The sequence below is a fragment of the Cupressus sempervirens genome, chromosome 2 (genome assembly GCF_028749045.1).
Source record: "Cupressus sempervirens isolate cs-2001-9-10 chromosome 2, ASM2874904v1, whole genome shotgun sequence".
In the NCBI taxonomy this organism is placed as follows: Eukaryota; Viridiplantae; Streptophyta; class Pinopsida; order Cupressales; family Cupressaceae; genus Cupressus; species Cupressus sempervirens.
Window position 1 is genome coordinate 233,575,707 of NC_143119.1, and position 15,334 is coordinate 233,591,040.

At 36.5% G+C, this 15,334-nt stretch overlaps 1 protein-coding gene across 1 annotated transcript in view; it reads right to left on the reverse strand.

Moving 5' to 3' along the window:
- Positions 1-1,727: 1,727 nt before the first annotated feature.
- Positions 1,728-15,334, reverse strand: part of LOC149571902 (uncharacterized) — a 212,587-nt gene continuing 198,980 nt past the window's right edge. The window contains exon 14 of the mRNA XM_089813309.1: positions 1,728-2,451. Within this exon, the coding sequence (XP_089669435.1) occupies positions 2,436-2,451 (16 nt within the window). The 3' untranslated portion in view covers positions 1,728-2,435. The remainder of the gene's footprint in view (positions 2,452-15,334) is intronic.

Sequence of the window (15,334 nt, forward strand, 5' to 3'; positions counted from 1 at the left end):
CAACTAATTTAGACAATATAGATCCCAACTTTGATAGGACAACACAAGAGTAGACCCCATTGTTTATAGAGGATGACATGGTTAATTTGGAGAGGCAAGACATTGAGGAGGGGGGCGAGGGGTCAGATGAGGAGCTATTGTTAGTGCCACGATATACATCCAAGATGGAGAAAATGTCTCACATCAAGAGAGATACAGAGTGAAGAGGCACAATCACGCCCAATGCAAGCTTCTATTTCCAGGACTAGACCCTCTAGTTCCTCTTCCTTATTTGCTAGTAGATATAGTTAGAGAAAAATGCTTTGTAGAAACTATTCAATATTTTTCTTTCAGCCATCAGCATTCCACATGAGTGACTTTTGTACCCACCTTACACACACACACCTTCGCACGTGCACGCACAGACACACACACACACACACACACACACACACACACACACACACAACTTGTTTCCTTTGTGTTCTCATTAATGAACTCATTGGAAGCATCTTCTCATTGAAATTTGAAATAAGAAAAAGACAATTTCTTATTAAATTTAAAAAGTTGTTTTTCAAGTTCAATTATTTTTTCCAAAAACCAGCCAAATTTTTCTTAATTATTTTCAAGGCTCCGCAAATTTTATCAAGTTTGGGTTTTTCAATTGTGGTCTTAGGAGTGTAAAAGTTGATAAAAAAGAATTATTTCTTAAATTTGGATTGAGACAAATCTTGTCGAGTGGTTTTTCAACTATGGTCTTAGGATTGTAAAAGTTGACCAAAAAAAAATAGTTCTCAAATTTGGATTGAGATTAAAACGGAAGTTGCTTGAATAAGATTGAAACTTTTGGTACTAACTATTCAGTGCCTAGAATTTTGTAATTGCAAATACAACCAAAATTTACATATATAGTGATAGAAAACTATAATTGTGGAACAACAGCTTAAGAGGAGAGTTGAAATCTAAGGTAATTTTTGGATGCGGCAATCCTCCCTACAAAATGCACCGTTAACCAAAATTCAGAAAATCAAAATCTCAACAGATTTTTAGAATCGAAAAGAACAAAAATTTGAGAAAAAATCCATGTATTTTCAAATCAGAGAAAAAAAATGTTTAATGTTCATAACCAGTGATAGAAAACTATCCTCGCAGGATAAAAACACCACCTTGAGAGAAGAGTCGAAATCTCGGTATTGTTCTGCACATTTTATATTAATAATCCCCCAAATAAATGGCACAAAAGAACAAAAATGAGAAGTTTAATTCATTTTGGAACTTTAAAAAAACGACTAACTATAAGGGGGCATAAAGGGATGGCAATGATGCCCACAGTTGTCTTGGAAACAGTTCCAACGTTTCTCTAATGTTAGAGATTTAAAAAAACAGAAAACAAAATTTGGTTAGGGATGGTAAGGGAATGTTTTTTTTAAGGCATCCTCATGTTCGTGGAACATCCTTGGTATGGGGATGTGTCCAAAAATGCCGTTGGACCCGTCCCCAGGGAGCATAGATGTAAACCAAGTGAAGTGAGAATAATAACATCACAATATACAAATATTTCAAAAAAACTGTAAAAAAATTGTGACTTTATATATTTATATTGAAGGAATAGCATTTACGAGAATTTTTTACTTTCATAGTGCACCTACGATAGAGGTTAAATGCTTCAATTAGATACATGGGAATCAAATTAACGTAAGAAAATAGCATGTAAACTGCACACAGATCAGAAATGAAAGACTAGATGATACAGAATAAATAAATGGAAGTATGGAATATGCAAATTATCTAAACGTATATTTACAAAGGAAATCGAAGGATTTCCTGCGAAAGCTGTTTGGAGCTACTGAAGATCATATATTTACAAAATATATAAATGATCTGAAATAACTATTGATTGTGTTATTTCTCTTAGCACAGAATAGGCCTTTAGTATCCATTCATTGTCAAGGTTATAGAGACACAGACATAAGGTTCAATATCCATTTACCTTGTTCTTGTTCCCTCGATAAGTTTTTGCTCGGCAACATTTTTTATTCAGAAACATACTACACTAACAGATCTGATTTCTAACTTGATTCCATAAAAGAAACTGCTTCTCTACCCTACCCCTATCTGTACTTCAATTAAAGTGACACCTGACGCATAAAACTATACTGCCTCTGGATGTTCATTCCAAGATAGCTGTAAAAATATCTGGAATGTCTTAAGACTTAAGGTCACTCTGCAACAGTATGCAGCCCAACTAAGTCCAGAAGTTAACTTTGCTTGCAGCCAACATTAGCTTCCAAAGTAGGCTTTGGACTATTTGTGGCCACCCTTTGACTCCTTTATCCACCCACAAGAACCCAAACAAAACAGAGCTTTTGTTTGTTTCTTAACGTTGAGCACATGTTGCCGAATAAAATTGAATATACACAAAACTGAACCTTTTCCGTTTCACTCCATTGATAATATCATGGACCTCTCAGCCTGTGAAAGAAAGAAAAAGATTCAATTATCTCATAGTACACCAATGATTAACTTAATCTGTGGAAGAAAATATTAACACTGGAAAATTTCACACAAAACAAGACCCCTAATAAAAGTTTATATAATCCATGTTGGCAAGAATCTCAGGACAAAATAAGTTATATAAGCAGCAAATAAATAACTAAAACATATATTTTTCTTGTTTATATTCAAAAAAATTACTAAACACCCTCTATCCAGGTCAAAATTGCTTAGTATGACAAATTCAAAACGGCTTTGAAAATAAAACATAGCGAGAGAGAGAGATTCATACATGTAACATGTTCAATGTTCATTCATTATTGGTCAATACTTCAAACATATAATAACAAAATTGAGTTAGAAGTGTGATACTCGTAAATCAATAATTGCCAATAGAATTAATAAATAAAATCAATAAGATTCCACAATGAAAATTTAAATAATAAGCCATATTAGTGCTCTGTAGTGTTCACCTTTGAAGAAAAATGCAACAGTTGTAGAACAAAGTAAAAATGGGGAAAAATGCTTGAGAGATGAATGAATATTTCATCAGATAACCAAATGCATGCTTTATTGATAGAAATTAGGGTTTAGATGCTTTTCAGATTAAAATTGAAATTAAAAATTGGCATGTGGGGTCCATTTTTGAGCACTCGTAGCCTTGGATTTCTGCATTCAACTGGATTCTGGCCGGTCATCTGGATTCCTGTTGGAATCAAGGAGGATCCGGGGAAAATAGGGATTGAGCTCACAGTGGAATCAGGATCCAGGTCCAAACAGAGGGATCTGGTAACTTAGGATATGATATAATAGATTTTTTACTATGCTAATGGGCTGATTTTGTTATTCTATAGCTGTTGCAAGTTTATATTATATTTGTCGTGTGGGAGGCCCCCTATAACAGAAACCCATATATTTGAAATAAATGCCCAACACTTTCTTTTCTTTTTTTGTTTTGAAACTATTGCAACTGAAATGAGATACAATGCATATCGTTTTCAAATTATGGTATCTAGTTCCTCATCCACTTCCTAGGGTGAGCTGTTAATGTTTTTAGCATCAGTCAAATTAATTTGATTGATTTGATCATGAGATACATTATTACGAGTTATGATTAATAGTTAGTCATTCTGATGAGTGATCAAATTCTAACTGATTGAATCATTAATCTATTAATAATCTGCTTGTTATGTATTGGTGACATGTTAGCAAACAGTCATATCCCATGTAAGCGACATGACACTACGTGGCTCAAGCCATGTAGTGTCATGTCTCTACATGGGACGTGATTCATTAATGTATATATATACTACGTTACCAGATTCTCTCCTGGACCTAAGAATTCCTGGTACAATTATCTCAAAAGTCTGGTCCTTGTCAGATTCTGTCAAAAGTCTGCCACGGAGACTGAATTTCATTGAGAAATCTCTCAAAGGAACCTTGGCAGAATTCAGACGACTTTTGAGCAATTTTGGATTCCAGCATAGGAACCCAGATAGAATTTCAAAGAAATTGGTTTAAAACACCTTTTTGTTTACTTTTTCAAAATGTTTTTACTGCCAAATTAGACTCAAGCACATGATTGAACTCAAATTACTAATCATATTTAATTTGAATTAAATGCTACTTGAGAAGAATCAGGATGTGCAAAAGTGTTACACATCTATTATGGAATGTATGTTGTGCATATAGGCTAACATGTATAGAAAACTATGGATTGGACAAAACTGCAAGAGATCTTTACTGTGGTTAAATCTGGATCTAAAGACTGCTTTCTTGGCTTCATCTAGTCTGACCCAAAGCTGCTGTCTTGAATCATCGAGTATGACAATTAACGTGTGAAGCTTACAAAATCATAACGTTGGCCTTAAACGGGCCTGTAGCATTACCTTTTGTGATTCTAATTTGCAACAGCAAAATGATGATAACTCACTTGATGATTTTTGATGATATTTGATCCTGATGGCTGCTTATTAATGTTGACATTATCGTTTTCAAACTGAAACATAGATATGGTGGTGTATTGTGCTATGTTGCTTTAAAATTAGTGTAATGGTGGTTGAACTTATTTTCCACACACACACACACACATATATATATATAGACGAACCCAAAACGAATCCGAATCCAACCTCAAAAGAATTGAACAAGTTTTGAACCCAAATCTCGAACCTAAACCGGCAACTTAGTATATATATATAGCACTTGAGATCACTGAATGAGAACACACAGAATTCATACAATTCGACGATTTACATTGGTACATCAAGAATACTCTGATTACCATTGCAATTGCAGTGATCCTACCTTAACACGGTATTAGAGCCAGGTTCCCTATGAGATCTTAACAATGAAGGAAACTGCATAGTTTGAAAGGTTACAGGGGACAGTTGCGATAATATAACTATGTACGGGAGCCAGCAACATAGTGATACCTTTATGAAACATCGAATTTTTCTTTGATTTGGCTTCTACAGGATCCATAATGAGTTGAGACGACAAATGTCAACCAGACGTGACTTATTCACCACAGATTTATTGTTTAGATTGTAATAGCAAGTACGATCAATCATCACTGCATCTTTACACTTCCATTGAAGCACTGGAATTTTTGCACAGAGAGCTTGAGTAAATGCAGACTTACTGGAGAAAAGTACAGTAATGGAGGTATAGAAGAAGAATAGTGGCATGCTCAAGTCCAAAGTGGATGAACTGTCAAAGGGCAGACACGAGGAAACAAATACACTGTGCAAGCAACTTCTTAAGTAGCCCAACCACTAAAATAATTATGATGCCCTTGTTGTGCTCGACAAAGCCCTCTTTGGCAGTCTTTGCAAACAGTCAATATGACCACAGGAACCTTTCTATTGTAGTGCTACAGCTGCCAGTCCAAATTCTCTGCGAACTTGGCAGGGACTCGTTGAACTATTTAAAAGCATCTCAATTGTGTATAGATATAAAACTATGACAAAGCATATATTGAAGCACATCTAGTTGAAGATTGATATCCCTTCTTCTCCAATGAGCCCAGACACACTAATACTTTGGCGAAATTGCAGGTCTCTTAGTTGCATATGTTTATTTGCAGACCAACCACAACCTATGTCTTAGTCTTCCCTAAAGATTGACAAGCGTATAGGCTTCAGATAGAAAACTCTATATCATGTTAGACATTCTCTCCTAATTTTGCTCTTCGATAGTGGAGTATTACTTGTCGTTGCGTGTATGGAAGGAGTTCTATCTTTCAACAACGATGATGCAGTGTGTATGGAATGAGAATTCCCCGTCTCGTCACCAACTCTGTCTCCACTAAGATACTTCCACTCCATATCTGCAGTATAGAGGCACAATAACATTAACCGAAGAATATGAACATTAGGATAAAGGTTGGTTCTTATCTACTCATGTCGGGTCTCTCAGAACGTAACCTTCGGCGTGAATCTGCAGTTGTCTACACACAAGTTTATCCGCATCGACAATAAACATGACATTTTTTCGAGTTCAATAAAATTTATATGAAGATGCTATCTGAGCCTTGAAAATATATATGATCAGAAAAAGATACCGTTGAAATAGTTGGTTCCCTATGAAGCCGATATCCACTGCACCACAGGTCGGAAGTTTTTATGAAGCGTCTAAGAGACACTATCGGGTTCCAATGAAGACTCCATCTATACCTATTAGATATCTAATTATTTTGTCTGATTCAAGTACCCACAAAATACAAGTGCAGGGAACAATGGTGAAAGCATGCAAGGGTTGTAAGGCAACCAGACAAGGTCGTCTTCATGTCACTAAACAAATACGTTGTCTTGAGATATGGCTATCACAACAATCTGTTTGTATGGTGATTGAGCCTTTCTAATATTTAATCTTATGATTGTCGGTTCAAAGATAGGTGTAACTGAAAATTATTTAAAATTTTCATGTTTATTGTTAATTAAAAAAATGGTTACTCATACCTGACAATGGGAAGTTGGAACCAATCCCAACTTATGTCTCCAACACTATATATGTGTGTGTGTGTGTGTGTGTGTGTGTGCACACTTAATCATTCAAAGTGAGCATGGAGAATCATTGAAGACTGACTGAAAAGTTGCAAAGATGAGCTTTTAATAAAATGTTGAGGATGTTGTACATGTTTTGAACAAGCAGGGAATGTCTGAAAAAGAAAGAGTCTATGGAGTATGTGCAAATCTGGAGATAAACTGACGTGTGTGAAATAATAAGGAAAAATTCAGAGTAACTCTGAAGTAATAAATTACATAATGGGTGGGTATATCCGCTAAAGATTTCTCTAAGACTGCCACAGACATTGGACATATTCCTCAGTAATTGATTCAAGATTATCAAAAATAGCAGCAGAGGCTTCTGTAGACAGAACTTTAATGAAGTTATGTCATCTACAGCCAGGCCCTCGATCCTCAGCAATGGTCGCAAAGGCTATTTGTTCAATTGGAGATAACAACATTAGTAGCCACTCCATCAGCACTAGGTAAGCCACTCTATCAGCATTGGGTGGGCTATTTTGACAAGCTCATAGACTGCGACAAGTTATGTGGATGTCAACCTCGATCTATTTGATCATCAGAAGTAGCTTAATCTGCAAGGTTGATATGGTTGAGACATTGGACTTCTAAGTTCTGAGAGCATATCAGTGAATGCCAAGTTAGGTGGGAGAAATATGTTTCTTAGAGGTCAGATTCCAAACATTGGAGAATAGGACGACGTGTATGTTGGAGATGGAATAAAATAAAGAACTATACCATGTCTGTGAGATGAAAATAAGCTTGATTGTACAAAACAATTGCATTGCAAGGATTTGATAGGGTATGTTCATTAAGCCAAGCTAGAAGGATCCCATCTTACGATGTATTGAAAGCATGATCTAGGCTCACTATGGGAAGATCTCGGAATGAGGCAAGCGGAGGTGAATCTTAAACTTTGTGAGGTGCTCACAGAGCTCGTGCTGTAGAGAAACAAGGAGTTGTGAGATTTTAAGTGTTTGGGAGAAGACAACAATTCGTTTGGGAAGACAGGATTGTACAATGGAAATTAACAGTGCTTTCGAGATGATGACAGTAAGCTTACCAACATCTATTGCACCTGGGGTCTTCAGTATTTTGATATTTATATCACAAAAGTAAATGAACCAAAATCATCTATGTTTAGACCAGCAGAAATTTAATCAGTCTAGTGGCAATCCAAAAGACAAGAAATGAGAATTAAAAATACTATCCTAAATTTAACATGGAAATACCTTGTGATTTCCAGAAAACATCTGTTCTCCAGTTGGAACCTTCATAATAGCATACACTATTGTAGGTGGATAAATGGGTGATGAATGACTGGCAAGGTTATGAAATGCAAGACATCAAATAGTTCCCAAATTTTTACAAATATCATCGAACCACATACTCTACAAAGCAACACATCTAATATTCCTTGTGGATATAACACTAGAGTTTAGAAAATCGTATTATTATCCGATGCTCTCCACATAATCCTACTATCATCTCTTCCATAAGCGAGCATTAGAAACTAGTGATGATGACAAGGACGATGACACTAGTATATTTAAGAAGTGAGATGTTTCTCGATTATCTCTTTGAGGAAATGAGTGCTCCCTTTCTGACCACTAAAGGAGAACGAGGAATGTTTCAAGAGTACAGATAAGTGATAGATCACGGATTACAAAGAAAATTCAGGATAAGAGGGCTCTCCCAGTGAGAGGGAGCAACTAGAGGATTTTCTTAAATTCACTATCAAGGATCTTTGATCATATTGGTTTACAAGGGGCAGACCATGTCGAGTTGGTTTCTCAAGTGATTGGGAAAATACAACAGCCAGAGGACTATGATTCATAGTATGTAGGTTGGAAGGCCTTTATGAAGATATCTAGACTATAACATTCTTAGATAGATGGATACTTGTTAAAACCAAGGAGCATGACACGACTTGCTGCTAGGAGGTTAGAAGGTTGATATCAGATTCAGAGGGAGTCTACCACTTCATCAGAGGCAACCTTCAATGAGGAGGTCAGAAGATTGATATCAGATTCAGAGGGAGTCTGACAATTTATCATAAGCAATCTTGGATGAAAAGTTCAACAAATTGATATCTTCTTAATGAGCTCTTCTCTAGAAGGGAAAAGTTTGAGTTGAAATTCCTTGTAATGCATTGTTCTCTATGAGAGAAGTTTGAGGTGAAAGCCCTTGTCCAACCCTCGGGAGCAGATATGGTGGATCTACCCTTTGATATGGTTCGTAGCGGATATCATGTGATACATGATTCTATAGAAACATGATGAAAGGTGACAATCTTTCATTGATGTTTTGATTATAGTTGTTATTGTAAAGTGACGATCTTAACAATAGCTTAACCAGCTATCATGATGGATATCATTTGGTTGATGTCCCTAGCAATCATGATATAGCATATCTCATAGATAAGTTTTAAGTTAATGTACTAAGACCTTGCATGGTATATACTCTAAGACGTAGTATTGGAGACACAATTTGCAGATATTTTCTAGGCACCATGAGACTTGATGCTAGTGCACGTACCAAAGAAAATATAAATATGATGAGTATCATATGGTTGATATTCCTGGTTGAATGATACTTCTGATGATATCGAAAGATAACATCTAATTGACAGATATATGTTGATATCCTTAAATACACCATTTCCAAGAATGTCATATTGAGATGATATCTCTATGTATTACTTGAAACCACAGTGTGTTAATTCTATAACAATCCTCCCTAGCTAAGAGGGAGTGTGTTAATGTTGTAGCTTCAGTCGGATTGATTTGATCATGAGGTATATTGTTATGATTACTAGTTAATCATTGTGATTAGTAATCATTAATAATTCTGACTGACTGAATCATTAATCTATTAATAATCTTCTTATTATGAATTGATGACATGTTAACGAGCAGTCATAAGCCACGTAGAGTCAAGTCTCTACACGGGATGTGACTCATTAAATTTGTGTGTGTGTGTGTATATATATATATATATTGCACTAGAGATCACTGAATGAGAACACAGAATTTATACAGAGCGATCTCCATTATTACACCAAGATTACTTTGATTAACATGAGCAAGGTCAGAGTATTAAAAAAATCTTAAATGCAACAAATGAATGGAAAGCACTAGGCAGCAAGCCAGCCAATACAGGAAATGAAAAAAAAAAAATCTTCCACATAATTCAATGGCCAGCAAAAGAAGCACATCCACTTATTTCAATGGTTAGTGAAAAGAGAATGTCCAATTAATTCAATGGGTAAGATCAATCAGTATTTCCATTTGTTCAATGGGATGAGTAACAACCAAAACATCCACTTATTTGGAGGGAAAATACAGAGCAACTCTTCTGCTTATTCAATAGGGTAAGTATCAGCAATAAATAAAGACCAATCCCATTGCCAGTACTACCATTCACTGTTAAATGCATAGGAATGGAAGCTCTTTGGTAGTATAACCATCAAAAAACATTACAAGATCAGTTCATATGCAAAGCAAACACTATTTAAGAAGAATAACTTCTGTTATGAAGTGCTGGTAATTAAACAAGTGCTGTAACAACTCATTTGGTGCCTAATATCATGAACAAATCCACCCAACTTGAATCAACAACAAAATGCCTTGATGAATGATGAATATTATTCTGGTTCAGGCTTGAAAATGCTTTTGAAACACTGTAACACACTACAACAGGTCTGACCACAATCACATGCCAGGAATCAATCACACTAATTCAAAACCTCATATCTCATCCAAACTTTACCTCAATACACTGTAAGATAATTATATCAAATTGATAATAATTTTCAGATCGTCTGCAGGTCTGATAACACCCTCTTGCTGCTGTAATAAGAAAATTGAACACTGCTGAAGCAAAAAGATACACTGAAATGAAGATATTTAATGTACCCACTGGAAAAGCACAAGAAGGCACTTCACAATTCAAATGTCCTTTGAAAAAATACCTTAAATTCAAAGTAATTAATGAAAAAGCAAGCTGATAAAAAAAATAAGATCTAGATGGGATTGGAGCGGAATGCTAGGTTGGTGTCAATGCATGAACAAGAGGCAAAAATCAACTTAAATCACATCATATATTTATCTTCCCATTCAATAATGATTTTGGTTCTTCAACTTTATGCTGTGCACCTCCAATAAGGAAGGATGAAGCATCAACAACCAAGTGCTCCAATCACAAGCTCACACACCAACATCAACATGGTATAGACAACAAGGATTGGTATGACCCTGAACTTGTGACATTCCCTTGCAGTCAGTTCAGCCTGCAACTCCAAAATGGATGATTGGGCAAAACAAACAAAACATCTAAAATTTATGATATCAGTAACTTCAAATCTATATGGTTTAGGAAAGATAGTATGGCCCAAGCAGCAATAAAAGTCCTCCAATCAGTCTTCTCTCACATCAAAAATTCCAACAAATCATGGAACATGAAAACAATCCCCAAAGGCTACAATTAAAGATATTGCAAATATCTTTACATTTGTAACTCAAAAGAAAGCTTAAATTTGTAGCACATTGATGATCTTTGTGTGAAACATAGTTACCTCTCCTGTCAGCGACAGCTGGACAGGTTTCCCTGAAGGGGGAGAAAGGGCCTAAGTTTGGTGACGGGGAGGGGGTATTGCTGTATACTATACATATAGTACTTGAAATTGTAGCTATTAAAAGATGTAAAAGATATTAAGAAGTAAAATAGAAAAATTGCAAATACATACTAATACTGTAAACAGTAATTAATAATAAACATTGAGCATTTTATATCGATACAATTAGCAGACAAAGTAAAATTTCAATTTGACAAGTGAAATTGTTAAATCGGCAAAGTAAAATTATGAATCAACTTCTCAGAATACAGTGACTTCCTTGTCCGTGAAATTCACTGCATCCTCGGTGTACTACAATAGAAACAGGACTGTGTTGGTTTAAACCAGCAACTAGTCGTGAACCAAAGCCAAATAGCTGACACTTCTGTCAAAATTTCTTCTGCCTTAACTAAGGTTGCTGGTTTCAAAACATTGATTGATTCAAGCTTTGAACATGTATCACAGCTCAGGCATACTAAGAAGAAGTAGCACAAACTGGATAATAGACACGACTCGCTGAAAACCAAAACCAAGTTCCAACTGTAATCACGGGCAGTATACCCCTCCTCTTGCAGGTGTTGAGGCATTGGTTCACTCCAAATTCACTGATGAAAGAGCAAGAAGAGCAAGAAAACTCAATTTGAAGGTTGTGGCTTATGCATTCTTATGCGACCAACTCGAGCTCCATGACATATCTCTTCTTAGGGCATGGGTTGGATATGATTCTACTATGTTCCCATGAATCCACAACTTCTCAAATGGACTTTGTGTGCTCAAGGCACATAGGAAACTCATTTTCTTTACCGTGAAAGATTTTTCTTGATAAGGACATCACTAAATCACAGGTAATACAACTTAAATGCTTGAGCTCTTGTAACAGCTGCATGACAGGATGACAAATGGGCCATGATTAAAAACCTTAACGTGATGATTTAGGACAGTTTTCCTCCTGGTTGGGAGACAAACCAGCGGCTGCAGCCTCTAAATGTTGTTCCAAGGGTCAGAGTATGGGGGATGTTCCAGCGACTCAAGCTATTCAGGTTAATTGTTGGAACTGTAGTGGATTGACTTGGTCCTCTCTTGGTCTTCTCCTTGATGCTATTGATTCCTCACGAAGGGTGTTCCTCACTAAGATGCATGAGAGCCATGTCCATCCTCTTCATTTGCTGGATTTCACTGATTTTCGACTTTCAAGAATGGGACTAGGCGTCCCTATGGGATTCACAGATCCAAGGGTATTGGTTCTCTGGTCAGCGATAGGCTTCGTCATACAGTCTTCATAGTCCTATTAAATGTCTCGGCTTAATTTATGTGAGTCTGGTTATGTCACGACTAACACCACCACATGTGTCAAGGATATCATTTTTTTGGGTTTTACTAATTTCCTTAGGTGTTCTCCCCCTAGGTTATTCACAGTGCCCATGATGAGGACCCTTTCTCTAACTTCTATAAAAATATCAAAAAAAATTCTAATCTTGGTGACATTCTTTTTGGGAACTTCAATGCCAGGACTAGGACGACACAAACTGCACTTCACTCCAGGGTGCTTAACTCTTTATGCATTGAGAACATGGACCCAACCCACATGGGGCTCCACAGATATTTCGACGATGAAAAAAAGGTACCCTAGCCAAATTGTAATAACCCCAGCTGGTTATGGCACAAACACACAAAGTTTCTATGCTAAGTTATTGTTTGGCATTCTGTCAAACACTTGAAAAGCAACACCAATACTGCTGAAAAAAATCTTCAATGTTTCTTAATTCGCAATTTTCTTAACTCCAAATTATCACATTCAAGTTATTTAAGCATAAAGCAATTTTCTGAATAACATTGGTCAGACAACACTAATTCTGCAATGTATTGCAAATGTATTTATTATTCCAAATGATAATGAGAAATGCAATTACATTGGCTATTAAATATGTGAAATAGAACCTGTTTTGAATAAATTGCTAACTCCACAATGTCCATGCAGCAGGTTGTGATGAATTTTTCCTTTGCCAGGTAATCGCTACTTCTAATGACACTGCTCAAACCCCCCAGCTAGCGTTGCAATCACCCATATTAAACATAGGCCTGTATTTATTGAATTTTATGGCCTTCCTTTGCAAACCACGACCTTGCACTTCAATGCCAGCCATGTAGAAAAAACGCAGGTGTATTAATGGCCCCAAGCACTGCTGTGGTAAATTACAGCAGCCACACAAATGCAAGACAAATTCCCCAATGTACATCGCAGGTGTGTTTGATCACTGGTACCTGTGAAAGCCCATCAACTAACCAACGATCCCCAGCAAATAATAGCTTCTCAATCACAGTATGTAATAGAAGCGAAGCTAATAAAATTATTATACAACAGCAATAATTTTCAGCTCAAATCCCAATGTGATTCTCAGTTTTCAAATCCTCAGCCAGAAACAAATAAATATAAATAATGTCTTCCAGCAACAGTAAGACAGTAGGAAAACAAATCGAATTCTTAGAGTTAATTCAGACTACCTCAGTTGTGAATTACCAGGTACCTCTCAGCTTCAAACCCTTATACTTCAACAAGGCCACAAAAAAAAACTTATAAAATGTCACAAAGACAACCAAAGCAAAATAATCAATCGGATAATCAGATGCCTTCTTCTTTCACAATGAGCTCAAATTTATAATCCCCAAATTGCCTTTTGTTTCTAAAACGTGACTTCACTTAAGAAGCCTATCCAACGCATCAGTTTATAACATTAAACAATAATAAAGAGCCATATAATGTAATTTATTAATTTCTTTTAGCTCCAAAAAAATGACCTTTTCAACCATATCATAATATTTTGACAAAGAAGGCCACCGTTTCTTGTGCCCACGATTTAAAACTTTTCGACCCAGTTCTAATGAGCTATGACACTAAGGTAGCCAAAGTACAATACTAGCAAAAATAACAAACTCTATGTATTCAACTGAGTAATAATAATAATTTACCCATCTTGCAAAAATGATTGAAGAAGCATTAGAATAAAAATCAGATAACACAGGAGCGATCTTGATGAAGAAAACCGATGAATGAACCTAACGAGGTGATTAAAAATAGACGCTCTCTCCAAGATTCTTGGAGCCCAAACTAGAAGCCAAAAATAAAAAACTTATAACATCACCCAACTCTAACTCAACTGAGCTCATCGAAACCAACTACTGACTTACTATAAATAGTAAGTCCTTGAAAACGGAGCCAAAACTTGTCAAAGGCCAACTGGCCAAATAATTTAACAACTGTGACCCTTAAATCCCACTGTCAGCTCACGAGTGTCGCTATGATGAACTGACTCAATCAACCACAGAGAATTGCTAAAAATGGAGACATTGCACAAATATGATATATATCTTTTAAAACTCTATGAGTACTTGGACTTGGCGGTTCTTAACACGCCATCTTGCTTCTGGGAATCACACTTAATCACGTGCAGACTTCATGGTAGAGGTGCTCGCATGGTAAAATTATGCTTTTTCCCAGCAATCCTTCATCCCCTTTAGTGTCACCTCTTGATTATGCCCTCCCTTCGATCGACCATACTACCTTTCATCTCTTTGTTTCCTTCCCTTGTCCTCTACACCGCTACTCTCCCCCCTAGCGTCCTCAACCCACCCTCCTCGCATCGCTACTTTGCTTCGATGACAATGATACCGCCATGTTTTCCCACCATCTCAAGTAGCTTCTTGCCTCTTATCCTCTCTTTTACAATTCTATGAGTACTTGGATCTGGTGGTTCTTAAACGGTTATCTTGCTTCCCTTGATCACACTTACTCACATGCAAACCTCGTGGTAGAGGTGCTAGCAAGGTAGATTATGCTCTTTCCGGTAGTCCCTCATCCCCTTCATAGCCACTTCTTGATTTCCTTGTCTTCAGTTGATCATTTTTTTTTCATCTCTCTATCCCCTCCCCCCATCCTCTACACCACTGCTCTCCCTCTTGGCATCCTCATCCCACCCTCCTTGCATCGTTGGTTGCTTTGATGACGATGATCTTGACATGTTTTCCCACCATCTCAAGTAGCTTCTCCCCCTTATCCCCTCTTTCCCACTTTGGGGTGTGACACCACCATGTTCTCCTTTCTGTCAACTTAAATTTTGATGAAGGGTACTCCCCTTATTAACACAAATACACACAACAGAATAGAGATAATAGAAAATTGCACGAATAGAAATTTGCTTCTTATTATCTCCACTAAAATGAA